Here is a 14,538-nt window from a genome sequence, read left to right as displayed (position 1 = left end):
AAATCAGCATATGCTTGTATTGGCTGATGCTATCCCACCTGCTCACGCAACTTCAGCATAACCACGGTGCCCTCAGCGCGTCAGAACGGGCGTTACAAAGCAAATGACAGCGCTATTTATTACGATTGTAAGTATGTAATTATGTTAATAATATTAATAGTAGTAATTATTATTAATATTGCACTGGTTGGTCTCGCGCTCTGGAAGAAGGTAGCACAGCGCCCGCTCCGGCGCCATGACGCCATGATGAGGCGCCTTTCATTGGTCATAGAATGCGAAGCAACAGCGGCTGTGATTGGACGAGACGTTTGCCCTCTTCGCTGGGCACGACCATTTGTGATTTCCAAAAAAAAGGGGGGAGGGGGTAAAATGCAGAAGTATTCTAAATAAACTGTAGAAGCATTTTTTACTTAAAACGTTCGTGACTGCAGGAATTCATATTCTTTGGTTCTTTCGGTAAAGTCACGTAGATAGAAAAACCAATAATAAAGTGATGCAATGCTGCCCCGCCCATGCTGTTGGTGCTGCTGATATACTTGGGCTACGCCCATCTCCAAACCTTTATAAACAGTTTGCCTTTAGATGCTAACCCCTTTTCCTGATGACGACTGCTTGTGTTGCGATCGAAACGTCGTGATATTTCTATTAAATTTACTTTTATTATATATTTTTCTATCTACGTGACTTTACCGAAAGAACAAAAGAATATGTAGAATTATTAATGATCAAAAATTTGTAAAAAAAACACGAAGAGGTTCACGATCGGCGGGACCTGTAGCCGTTTTTTTTTCATTAAATCTGGAATTGTCAACTGAGACGAGTCTGTGTAAAAGATTTCAGCTCGTTAGGCTTCGTAGATCCGAAGATATTTAGCGTCAAAGCTTTTAAATAATATATGCAGACAACACAAGTTCAATAAAAGTGTGTAAAAAACACGGTTCTAAAGTTGACCCAAACGAGAGGCATTATCGGCCGCTTGGCTCTGTTCTCTATTGACCCCATTTTTGTTTCCAAGAGCGACCCGGATTCATGTGTGTAGCTTCTTTAGCAAACAGCGCCACGTGGCCCACTAAAAGTGATCTCCGTGGCACCATTGGAGCTGCGTTGGACTGGCAAGGCTGAGCCAATTTCCCAGTTTAACATGTAAGAGTTAGGCTGGCTCAATTTTCAGTGGTTGTGGGAACTCAGCAACTTTCAGGACGTAAACAGAAATTATGCCTGCTGCAATATATACCTGCTGGTTACAAGTACGCATTTGTCTCCCATTTCCAAGTCATCACACATTGGGTCAGGAAGAGGTTAATTGGGCAGTATCAACCATGTTTGCACATTTGAATAGGCCAGTGATGATTTTTTTAGCAAATATGAACATTTAAAATGTGCATTTTGTTGTTGTTGACAAAACCATTGTTAATATGGCTCTTTGTTCGAAGCAAATAATTTTTAACGTATACTCAGTTTTATTATGTTCAGCTAGAGTAATGCCCCTTTATTCATTTTTTTAAAATATAAATTCATGGGAATGTCATGAATGTTATTCGTATTTGTCAGATAGCAAAAGCCCTCCTTCAAGTGGCAATGAACAGCACTGGCCTGAGAAGGTCAGAGGCCACCGCACAGTTATGTTGGACTGTGTTGCCCCCCCCAATCCAGCGTAGAACCCAAATCTGGTCCCCTCATATCTTCATCAGTTTGGTCCTTTGAAGGATGGCTTGTGTAGAAACAATTTTGAAATTTATATTGCTTTGTAAGACGCTATTTGCGAATGGTTGCGAAAGGCTAATGCATTCGTTATTGCTTTGGAATGCCATCCATGGTTCCACATTGAGGTAAGTGAAGAAAAACTATACATTTTTTAAGGTAAAATGGATTCCCCAAGGATGCATGTCTAAAGTTTCGTATAAGTTCAACAGAAAGTAATTGAGAACAACGTGGGATGCATTAACCTTGGGGTATCCCTTATAAGTGCGTTTTTACGTCTCTCATAAGTGTATTGGTGTGGCACCCCATTTCATCTGTTGTTTATTGTATTCAGAAGAATGGTTTAGGAACAAAAACTCTGGAGAAATACATTTTGTTGACATATTGCCTCTAAATCTCTGGCTAATTCATGCCTCATTTCAACAGCACGTGAAATGGGTTGAGGAACTGGATTGTTTCCAAGACAAAGCCATGCTGGTGTGTACCTATTTTTTGAAAGCAGAACCATGACCGCTTGCGTGAATCCAGAAGCGTGCACTGGGGGCACCCTTGCAGTGGAGTTACAACATGTTCACACACATCAACTGCAGAACCAGCCGTGATGTTACAAGGTCACCACGGCAACACGATGCCTACACCGTGATATCGCTCACCCTACTGAGACCACATGGTAGAATGTACTAACAAGTCTAACTTATAGCAATGTATCCTCACCCCTGGATTACACAAAACCCTGTCTAAACGAAGTTGTGTAAAGCATCCCTTCCTGACCACCAGCCGTGACCTCCCTTAGGCTCCTATCCATAGGGGGTGTGCTCTCCCAGGGTCACAGATTAGGCTGCTGGGGAGGAGGGGGAGACAAGGGTGGGCATTTGGAGAAAGGGGCGAGGGGCATGCAACCAGAGGGAACGAGCCCACGCACTTCATGGGAACACAACTCGGCCTGGCTCACCTCGGTATTGGAAGCATGCATCCCGAATATTAAGAATTTGTCATTTTTCATGTGTAGCTCAACAGGACCAACAATTCATGCTGTTCCCCAACATCTTCAACATAAGTAAACACAAAATGGCACGAGTACTTTTCTCACCATCTCACAGGAGCACATCTGTCCTGGCTATACCACGGTTCCAGCCCAAGAGTCACAATGAAAAGGCTGCGAGTTCAAATCTCAGTTGGGAATCAACTTAGCCATCACCCTCAAGGATTGAAATTCTATGTTGTGGGAAGTTGTCATCTGGAGAGACTTGGCCCCTGCTGAAGAAATCCAGAATTCCCATAACTGAATTGTGACCACAAATAAATATGAGTCACCTCATTGCTGTGACGCATATAAAACCACAGCTCTTAGACTACAGCTGACTCGGTACATTATTCAATCCCTATGCACTTAGCGTGCCCTACCCAGTAGTAAAAGTGCACTGGTGCAATGTTTTCACTGTGCTTTGCACGCACACACACAGACAGTGACTATAACAGTGTGATGTACAGTAGTGGTGGTAGTGCAGTGCCCTATACACTGTGTGCAGTGTTCATATATTCACACTTCTACAGTATTCCTATTCCTACAAACCATTTCGCGCCTGCTATGTATTCACACACTGTGGTGGTGGTGGTGGTAAGGAAGAACCATGCATTAGGAATGCATGGCACACACCTCTCCAAATGTGTTGTGTATATATCACAGTGCAGGAGCAAAATCACGATTACAACATTGTATTCATGAAAAGTGTAACACTTTACCGTGCCTCTGCACAGCGCTGTAATGTAAATAGGATTCAAAATAAAGCACAGAACTGGGTAGAGCAACAGTTTCTAATTATACCTTAAAATATGCAATATGATTTCAGCTACACAAGCTACTTGTAGTTGCTACACTATCCGATGTATAAGAAGAATGCATGGGTGTAGAAACATGCCATCCATGTTGAGGGTGATTCAAAATTGAACATGAAATAGCATGGGCTTAATTCATAATACATTCACATACTCGCATTGAATTATGGTGTTTTACATTTATTTGCTCTTGAGCATGTTAATTGTATTGAAATGAATGTGTTACTTGGGCGCCTTGTACATATTTATCCAAAATACAAAGATTTTACCGAGCACAGGAAACCAACATCACTTGACAATGCTGGTGATACAATGTCCATATGCTGTGCACAATTGCTTTTGTTTTACGCGAGTTATCTTCTAATAATGCCCATAATAAGTGATACATCTTCTTTTATGCCTATAACCAAATATTTCCTTCCATTCAATCCCATTAGGAAATTGCATTCAATCATAAGAATGCAATCGCAATTCTAATCTAAGAACCACGAGAATCGCCCATCTGAAGTGAACAGGCAACCGTGAGTCGTATCACCTAACTGTTATTTGAACAGTGGCACACAGCCAGACTCACTAGTTTCATGTTATACAGAAAACCAATAGCATGAAGTGGCCAGTCCATAATTAGCCAGTCTCATTTGTGCCCTGTTACGTAGACATGCTGTATTTATCCATCTGTGTTATTGCCTTATGATAAAAGATGGTTGCAATTAGTTAACCGTGTAACAATGGTGCCAAATAAACTCGAAGTTGTCAGCCAGGCCAGTGGATGCTGTTGTGTGAACTTGTGTGGAGTGGCGGTGGCTGTACCTGGCTCGGTTGGCACGCACGCCCTCACGTGACGGTGGGCTCTCGCCCTTCGCGCACCTCAGCTCCCCGCTCCTCTCCTTGCCAGGTGTCCATTCGCTGCTGCCTAATGATGGAGATCGTCGCCATGGCGATGTCGATGTGTTCCGTGTTACCATGGAGATAGCAGGAGTACCCTCTGACTCACCACCACCTGTACGAAAAATATCAGCCATTTGTAAAGCATCCATTTTGTTACAGTTATTTGGTTTAAAAATATTTTCCAATCAGAAACTTGTTCCACAATGCGGAATTCCTTTCAAATAAAACGCTCTTGAACCACATATTGGTCACAATCTTAATTCAATTTCTTCCATTTTGCAACTTAAAAAAGCAGCATGAGAGGAATGATATGCACAGGCCAAGCCCATTCCCAGAGGTTGCCTGCTATAAACATTATTCTAAATACGACGAATGTACCAAAAGTACTGATCAAAGGCTCTTCATTCTCAACATGCTGAGACCATATACGTACTTATTAAAGCATCACTAGGCCATTAAATAATAGGTATTTTTTTCTTTTTTCTCAACTATATTATAACTAGCCTCTTGCCCGTCCAAGGACGGGTGTATATTGCAGTACTGTAAATCTAAAATAGAAAAACTGTTCAGCTCATGATTATTAATGAGGGGGGTTCCCCCATGTGGAGTGACGTCACCCGCTAATGGTTATTGTGGAGGTGTGCGGCATGTGGAGTGACGTCACTCGCTCATGATTATTAATGAGGCAGAGGGATGCGGCATGTTGAGTGCGCGACCTTCTTGTGCGTTAGTGTAAATTGAATATTAATTAAGGGGGGGGGGGGGGGCTCTTTTGCAGTGACGTTACTTACGGATGTAGCACTGTGCTGTGTATATTTATTTTTTACCGTCACTTTCTGTAAAGAAACGTCATATTTGAAGCGACTTTGCGTAATACATTATTTAATTCAGCTCGACCTTCCTCTGCATAAGTGTAATAATCTACCCACTCATGAATATTAATGAGGGGGTGGCCCTCATGTGGAGTGACGTCACACGCGGGACACACATATTCTTGGCTAATTATATTAGTAATTGTCCTTTTGGTGGTCCCAGGTCAAGAGGTGACAGAATTTCCTTTCGGAACCGTTGTAAAAAGGTAGTGGCACTGCCATGTGTCAGAGAAGAGTTCTGTGAAATTACATCACAAACCTACTTCAGGCTGCTTCAGTAAGCCTAATTATCCACATTAGAAGCGTATTTTATAAGTGTCCTGCCAAAGAGTGTGTCACATGTCACTCGTGCCAAAATATGAAATTTGCAGAGCTGATAGAAATCAAATGACATGCTGCGTGAGCGAGCGTGAGCTCTACGCACACGTTAGCATTAAGGACTTTCATAAATACTTTGATATCGGTCTCATGTGACACATATCTCGTGATTCACTATGAAAAATCAGAATAATAACATAGCTTCAAAACAATTATTAAGATTGAGACTAGTGTTTCACGTGCTATGAATGGAAGCATGCACGTATTTATACAGGTATATATTCAAGCAAATATATATGCCCTCGTACACGTTCACTATAACTTACTCATTCTGAAATTCTGGTGTTAATGCAATAACAGTCGTATCGAGTTACGGCTCGTGGCCTATTTTAAAATGGCATCCGAAAGAGTTAACGCCTAAAGATGATGCAGAAGTAAGAGCCTCAGGGATCTTGACGGTGACTGACGTTGCCAATGATTGCCAACATGGAACCTAATATCTCTCGCAAGCCATCCGCTTGCCAAGAGCTGGCAGTGTGCACACAAGCACAGCCTTCTCTCTCAAGTGGTAAAATCTTTTTTTCCCCTGCTTTTCCGCACACATGTAGTTGCCTCACAAAAGGGTCTCCATAACAACTGCACAAATAAAGGGCTGATGGAAAAAAACTCTGCATCCATCTTTGAGCTGAATGTGTAACCCAGCCAGTAATCACAGCGGCCACCCAGCCCAGCACATTTACAATAGGAATTTTGATTATTACTACATATAAAAATATTATTATTACTTAATTGGAACAGTTATGGTATTTCCTTACAGATATTTATTATGAAACACAAGACCTGCTACATGTATTTACTACAAAACACATTACACTCATGCTCTTTCGTAGGAGATTGTGGGTAATATATACAATAAATAAAAATATTGTATTCTTATGTGCAGTGACTGACTGTTAGATATATTAATTTATTTATTTACCCATAATCCTCCACAACAGCACACACGTTTCTGTTCAACGCGAGCTTCAGTGGCACTTTTGGCACAGTCTTGGCAGCGGCACGTACGTGACTATGGCATCACGGCCATGCACACAGCACGGCTGCCATCCTAGGCTGGCCCGGGTGAACAAGCATAACAACAACAATAATCTAGATTGGGTTCTTCCTTATGGTTCTAGAGTTAAAAGGAAAATGACCATTCCGCTCAATTCTGGATATGATTTGTGTGTTAGTTTGCCTGATTAAATAGCCAGAGCCTGTGTTAGCACCTCACAATACAGCACATTCCAAGTCTAAAGTGCAGCAAGAAGATTACACATGAACTACACAACAGCATGAGACAGGGCTGACCAATCAGGGCCTAATCCCATATTTGGAAAATGTGGCTGTGGTATAACAACCACCGTTCACCATGAAGTGGAGGGGATGTCACCACGGCACTTGTGCCATGCTCGGTGCACTTTGAGGCCATGTGAAGTGTTCAAGGCCCGCTGGCAGGAGGTCACAGAACAGACCCAGGTGCCATGGGTTGACTGACTGATATGACTGGTAGATGTACCAACTGTGCTCCCCATTGCCAAATCTCTGCATTTTTGCCACTTGGTGGTCCGCTCGTTGTTATGTTAGTCGCTCCTCTGCCCTCCATTGTTTCTGGAGAGTAACTGCCAACTCCCCAGCAGTGTTCTTTAGGAAACTCCTCCACAGAGGCCAGTCATTGGCAAGTCCAATCAACTCCAGATCCTTCTGTACCACATCAGTTCATCTCTTCTCTAGCCTCTTCCACGTACGTTGAGCCCCATCTATCTGGCCAGACAGAAGCAGCATGGGCATGTGGTGGCTGGGCATGCGAGCTAAATAACCAGCACAGCCTCGCTTGTTAGAGGAGCTCACTCATGGGACTGTGTCCAGATCTTTCACGGATCTGTGAACTTCTCACACAATCCAGTCTGGCTAAACCGAGGATGAAGACAGATTTGAAAAAATACTATTCTGCTTTCAATTTGGATTTGCTAAATATGTACACGTATTCAGTATTCGTAGAAATAGCCAAGTGCATTTCCATGCACCCCGGATATTAAAGCTGGTTATTACTTCATATTTGGTAAATAAATATATTTATTGAGTAATCCCATTCTAAAACAAGATAAACACAACATGGCTCATGGATCATCCGAGGGCAACTTTAGATAATCTGCATAAAACTTGGCTTAAGCCTCGAATTTGCCTCCCCCTGGTTACGACGATAAGGAATTAATCGTACCCATGGTGTGTGGGTCATGACAAGGTGGGCAGTAACTCACTGGCGAGGGGCACTGGTCGACCGAGTGGGGGCCGGGTCCTGGCGGCACCAACACTGTCCACAGGAGGCTTCCCCAGGCTGAGTGAGCCGTCGTGCTCGCCGAGACGACGGCTCCCATGGTGATCGGTGGCGGCGGCCACGCCAGACCTCCTCGCGTCATGGCCACCAGCTTCTTCCAGCTTCTGTTGCGATAAGCCCTGAGACGTACGGCGATCGATGCTCGATTAAAACAGCGGCTTTCCGTCACGCAACTTTGCGCTATGATGGAACACTCACAGCTACGCGGGAAACCGCTGCGACAGCACGCACAGTAGAAGCGCCGCACCTCAAAACGGCATGCACAAGCAGCGGCTGTTCACTGCACCACGGTAAAAACAGTATCTGTAACTGCACACAAAATATGCACAGGTTTCTATTTATTATAATCATTGTTGCTGAGCACAGGCCCAAAGTCTCAAAATATGCCAAGAAGCCAACAACAACAGCACTATTAAAGTTGTAATAAATACGAGTTAATACATTTCTTAAATTGAGCAACCAAGAATGTGGGAAAAAGAGATGATTCGAGGGAATTCAAATAGGAAGGCTCCCACCTGCAGTTTGGCTGGGACATATAGGCAGAATCTAATCCGGCATATACTCTATAAAGTAAATCTACTCTTATCCACAGTAACTAAAATATTTAAAAAATCTGGTGATAAGTTTTATATAGCGTCATTCATGTAAATTGCATCTCAAAATTGCTAAGAAAGCACAGATAAGCTGCAAGGCTGCCAGCCGGTGAGCTGGCACCATCAATTGCTCTGCAGTTCTCTACATATTAAGATGTTTTCAGCCAATTAGTGAGTGTGTATACATGTGGGAGAAAAGCAGCCAGAGAAAACCAACAAGTGTGACGGAGCAACAATCTATCCCATACAGAAGGGGCAGATGATATTTGTCCACACTCTGCTGTCCTGCATTCTGCTGGCAAGCCATGGTGGGGCACATCGATGCCCACGGGAAGAGAGTTTCACAAAAAATGTAATTTCAAGTAAAAAAGGAAGATAGAAAAACAGCCAGTGACATGTGTTTAAATTATCATAATATGTGTATGATAAAATTTATGGTAATCAGTATTATTGATGACCATGACAATGATGATTTGAAGCTTTCGTGACTGCAGGAATCCATACTCTTTGGTTCTTTCGGTAAAGTCACGTAGGTAGAAAATGAATAGATCACGACGTTTCGATCGCAACACAAGCAACCGTCATCCGGTGAAACAAACACAACAGGAGGACTACTGACGTAGGAGAAAGCGCTGCTGCAACAAGAGTTTATATAGGATTTTGGTGGGTTCAACCCAAGGGTAAGTGGGCAGAGCTAGAGAAGGAATTTGTACGTAAATGTGAGAGATTAGCATGTCAATGTGAGACGGCCCAGCCACCGGAGGTGTGCCAATGAGAAGATGAGCATGTCAATGTTAGAGAGCAGGGCAACAGGAACAAAAAAACCCGAAGAGCAAGAGATACACAGCAGTCCTCCTGCTGTGTTTGTTGCACCTGATGACGGTGGCTTGTGTTGCGATTGAAATGTCGTGATCTGTACATTTTCTATCTACGTGACTTCACCGAAAGAACCAAAGAGCATGACAATTATATTTATTATGATTATGAATGCAGATTAATGATAAATTATGTTGATATTACGTACAGCAAACAGGTTGAGTGATGATTGAGCACTCACTAATTGAATCCAGTCACTCGCTCACTTGTGGACAGTCGCCTCCTTATTACTATTCTTTTGCTACTACCATGGTTCCTATGAATTTCACAACTTGATTCCTCTACACATTAATATAGAATTAAAGCTTTCGTGATTGCAGAAATTACTATACTCATTGGGTTTTTTTTCGGTAAAGTCACATATGTATAAATAAAATAAAACTAAATTAAATTAAAATAAATATTTTGAAATAATTGTTTTAAAATACGTGGTCAACCAGGTTAGTGTCTAACTGTGTTGTTGGCCGACTGGTTTTGCATCACATTATCTTTCTAAGGTTTGTTGAGTTCTCGTCTCCCATCTTATTGTTGTATTTGCCTCCGTGCAGTTTACCATTCTCTATGTGCTATGTGTGTGATGTCCCCCTATGTGTTCCCTCGCTATGTGTTTTACCCTATTTCCACCTGATAATGATCGCTTGTGTTGCGTTCGAAACGTCGTGATTTATTTTAATTTAATTTAGTTCCTCTACACATGTTGATAATTTGGTCTACCACTCGGACTGTTTTGTCTCATCCATACTGTATTCAGCCACCACTATGCAAGTCACAACACTTTCTGCTTCTTCCCTCGCACTGCACTGCGTTATAATCCCCCTCCCATTGTCTCTTTTTCCAAGCTCTTATATAATAACCTTGCTCAATTCAACAAACGTGTTTACTCGTGTCGATTACAACTTTTATAGTGCCGTTGTTATTGGCTGCTTGGCATTCTTTGGGACTTTGAGCCTGCGCTCATGAATTATGATAAAAGATTATCTCACTGGTGACATGACAATGAATGGTTGTGACAATGATAGACGGTCATGATGGCTGTCCCCTCCTTCTCATCGTTTCCCCATTTTGCTTACGAACAAAATTGCTGTCCGATCTCACCTGTTGCACCTCTCTGGCTGTGATTGGCTGTGTCTGGTAACGGAGGTTGGTGCGACGGTTGCACACTTCGGGTTCCTGCCGCAAGGAGAGTTGTGGCTGCAACGGCTTGGACGGTTGGTTAAAGAGAGCCATCTTCTGCACCAAACTCAGCCGGGATGTGTCGTCCTCTCCATCTACTCCTTCCATCATGGTGGAAACATCATTTCTGCGGTCACCAAAACAGAGGGAAACGAGATTGGCTGTCAAACTGTTGCTTGAAAATACCAAGTGTGGCATAATTAGTACACAACAGCCAAGTGATCATGCTACTGAAGAACGAGTCAATGTTTCAGAGGATAATGTATTCGCATGGATTTTGTGGATGAAGAGTGAACACCTTCTAGTGGCTGCTCTTGGTGCAGGGCCTTGAGAGAGAAGGGACATGTGGGGTAAGTGGCCTTAGGTTGACTATTGCTGAGGGGTCAGACTGTAGGATTCACAAGCGCCCTCTTGTGGTCAGTATTGGGAGGGGAGGGACACTCAGTTAATTATTAAATATATTATTTTATATTCTTGGTTCTTTCGGTAAAGTCACGTAGAAGGGAAATAACAAAATAATAAAAATATAAAACAATACAATTCTCACGACGTTTCGACTGCAACACAAGCAATCATCATCAGATGATTTAAAGCTTTCGTGACTGCAGGGATTCATATTCTTGGTTCTTTCGGTAACGTTACATAGAAACGTCGTGAGAATTTTATTGTTTTATATTTTATTATTTCCTTTCTACGTGACTTTACCGAAAGAACCAAGAATCTGAATCCCTGCAGTCACGAAAGCTTTAAATAAAAATGTTATTATTTTACTTTCATTATTAAATGAGATGCACATCTGCTTCAACATGGAACGACCTCTCAGACACTTGAAAACATGCCGCCAGTCTCGACTTATTCAAATATTTATTTACAACACATTTACACAACATCTGTCACTGTTACAGGCAGAGTACGGATGGCGTGCACCGCCTAATTATTTATATATGTACTTACATGTTTGTCTGGGTGTTATCTTCTTTGTATAAATACAGCCGATGTAAGTTATAGACTTTAGATGTTTGTCTACCGTGTCATCAAATGTTTGCTATGTTAATTCAACAGATGTCATGGACACCCCTGAAAACGAGTAATGTTCGACGTGAAATATTAATTAAAATAACTTTAAATTTACGATAAATTTTAGTTCAAACCGAGGCCGAGCTGCCGTGGGTATACAATCTGCTCATGTTGACAGAGGGGGCTCTTAAGATAAGAGCAGCTGTTGTGAAAGCAGGCAACTGATAGACATGTTGACAAAAGGTTCTGATGAAGGAAACTGCTGAAGTTGATGCGAGCTGTTGGTGTTTGATCAATCTGCTACGAATGGAAGCTGTTGCTCATGAAGCCATCTGATAATGTCATGAAATATATGTTTTGCAAATGCCTCAACGTGTTGAAGAAAAAAAACAAGACAACAGACAGTGCGCGGGAGTCAGAAGTTATCCAACGAACCAATTAAAAGGCTTGTGACACTTTTATTCGTCAAGTGATATGGAAAAGCCATACAAACCGCATTTGGGGACTTCATCATTTAACATTATTGGAACTGTAATAAAACCTAAAAAGATTGCCAAAAGGCAGAGGTGGGACAAAGTCATTGTTATGCAAGTCCAAGTCGAGTCGCAAGTCATCAAATTCATGACTCGAGTCTGACTCGAGTCCAAGTCACATGACTCGAGTCCACATCTCATAGGTGGGACAAAGTCATTGTTATGCAAGTCCAAGTCGAGTCGCAAGTCATCAAATTCATGACTCGAGTCTGACTCGAGTCCAAGTCACATGACTCGAGTCCACACCTCTGCCAAAAGGTGAATAAGGAACACAGCACAGCTGTGATTAAAACTCAAGTCACAGACAACAGGTTTGCACAACGATTGACGATGTCTGTTAGAAGAACACAAACTGTTATTTAGAAGGCTTTCAATCAACTTTCCTGCAATTACCACATTTTAGGTGCCACTATTTCACATAGTAAGAATAAAGAGATAGATATTTTAAGATAACTGGCTCAATGTGCAATGCAGGATAAGAAATGTTATTGATTCCGCTACTCAAATGTTTTAAATCTGATCCTTTTTGCTTTATCTTCGTGAGAACATGACAGGCCACTATAAATCCAAAGTCTATGTTAAAAATAACTTGGCTAAAAAATTACAGTGGGATCAGCTGTACATGTTAAAACAAATTGACAGCCAAGAGAAAAGCACTCAACACGAGATAGGGGACAATTCAAATTAAGCAGTGAATGTGGGAGGGAGGATCGCTGTTACCCAGGGTTGTTGGATTTGACATAAAAAAAGGAGACAATTAAGTAGTGTTGGATAAAAAAAAAACTTGCGATAATTAACATTAACATGATCGCTAAGAAAGTTTAGTGAAGAGGTATTAGCACAATTGCTGCTGTTATGAGTGGTGGTTATTTCCTTTCGCCGGTTAATGAAAGGTAAAACAATTATCTATGGAAATCCTGATTTGAAGCTTTCATGACTGCAGGAATCGATACTCTTTGGTTATTTCGGTAAAGTCACGTAGGTATAAAATAAAATATTCAATACAGTACACAAAATCCGTGATATATAAACGTAGACATAACTTCAACCGAGAAGATGGATACAAATTCAGCAATCATTGGAAGGATGTTATTAACCAGGTAAGACCCTAACTGCTTTCTATCATATCTGCCAGGTCTGGGTACTAGCCTATTGGTCCGGGTACTAGTCTATTTTTCCGAGTTAACTTGCCCCCCCCCGCATCCCCAGCTCTCTCGGCCTCCCACTTCCAGCCCCTGCCCAATTCCCCCCGTCTAGCTTCACTTCCCTCTCCTAGCGTCCACACAGTGCTCCCCTCCCCCTACCCCCCTCTCTCTCCCCCCTTGCCCCTCCCACCTTTCTTACCTATATAACCTCTTACCATGGCATCTCTCTCCCACTTCAGCAAAAAAAATCTTGCTGTGATTTTCCCACCTGATGACGATTGCTTGTGTTGCAATCGAAACGTCGTGATTTATTTTCTTTTATACCTACGTGACTTTACCGAAAAAACCAAAGAGTATCTATGGAAAGTTACCCAAAATAAATATCATATTTGTTAATGTGCTTGTGCACCACTAACAACACAGCATCACCAAAATAATTTGTATAATTTATGGAATTTAGGTCAGTGTTTTGGTGGCAAGTTTCATGTTCAACTATATCCTTTGCATGACCATGTACAGTGATACCTCGGTTCACGAACTTAATTCGTGAACTGACTCTGGTCGCGAACCGAATTGGTCGTGAACCGAGGCACATTTTCCCATAGGGTTCAATGGAAATCTGGTTAATCCGTTCTGACCTTTTTTTTGGTTTTTGAAGCACAAAAATATTAAACAAATTACAATACACATTAGTACTGTACAGTATAGTAATGTATAAAGAGAGAACACTAACCTTGCTTGAGATGACTTCAGTAAGCACTCAAACGGGTGAACTGTACAATACAGTAAGTACAGTATTGTACAGTACAGTAGTACAGTACAGTACTGTATGTGCTAAAAAGCACACCAAAAAGCAAAAAGTCACTGAAAGTGTCTTCACAGTACTCACAGTACTTCTTTCTGTGTCTCTTCTTCTCTCCACGATCTTCCTACAGGAAGTCACGACCATGTGACAGCCTGGAAATAGCATTAAAATGGCCGCGGCTCCTGTTCGTGAACCGAAGCGGAGTTCGTGAACCAGAGCATATTTTTATGAACTTTTCTGTTCGTGAACCGAGTTGTTCGTGAACAGAAGCGTTCGTGAACCGAGGTATCACTGTATTCGCATTTAAAAAGGCCAAATGTTTAACCTCTTATATTTTTCTCAGAGAAACAAAACCCCAAATGTTGAGAGAAGGTCGCATAACTTCAGCCCAGCAGATGAATCCA

The 14,538-nt window shown here is 41.9% G+C and overlaps 1 protein-coding gene across 9 annotated transcripts in view; it reads right to left on the bottom strand.

The window, feature by feature from the left end:
* Positions 1 to 14,538, bottom strand: part of LOC144736511 (supervillin-like) — a 144,101-nt gene that overhangs the window by 57,776 nt on the left and 71,787 nt on the right. For all 9 annotated transcript variants that reach the window (XM_078619094.1, XM_078619388.1, XM_078619467.1 and 6 more), the window contains 3 exons: positions 10,557 to 10,761; positions 7,916 to 8,111; positions 4,348 to 4,537 (listed from right to left, as the gene is read on the bottom strand). In XM_078619094.1, the coding sequence (XP_078475220.1) occupies positions 4,348 to 4,537; positions 7,916 to 8,111; positions 10,557 to 10,761 (591 nt within the window). The remainder of the gene's footprint in view (positions 1 to 4,347; positions 4,538 to 7,915; positions 8,112 to 10,556; positions 10,762 to 14,538) is intronic.

This window comes from Lampetra planeri, chromosome 1 (genome assembly GCF_965212315.1).
Source record: "Lampetra planeri chromosome 1, kcLamPlan1.2.h2, whole genome shotgun sequence".
Lineage (NCBI taxonomy): Eukaryota > Metazoa > Chordata > Hyperoartia > Petromyzontiformes > Petromyzontidae > Lampetra > Lampetra planeri.
This window is presented reverse-complemented; position numbering and strand designations above follow the sequence as displayed.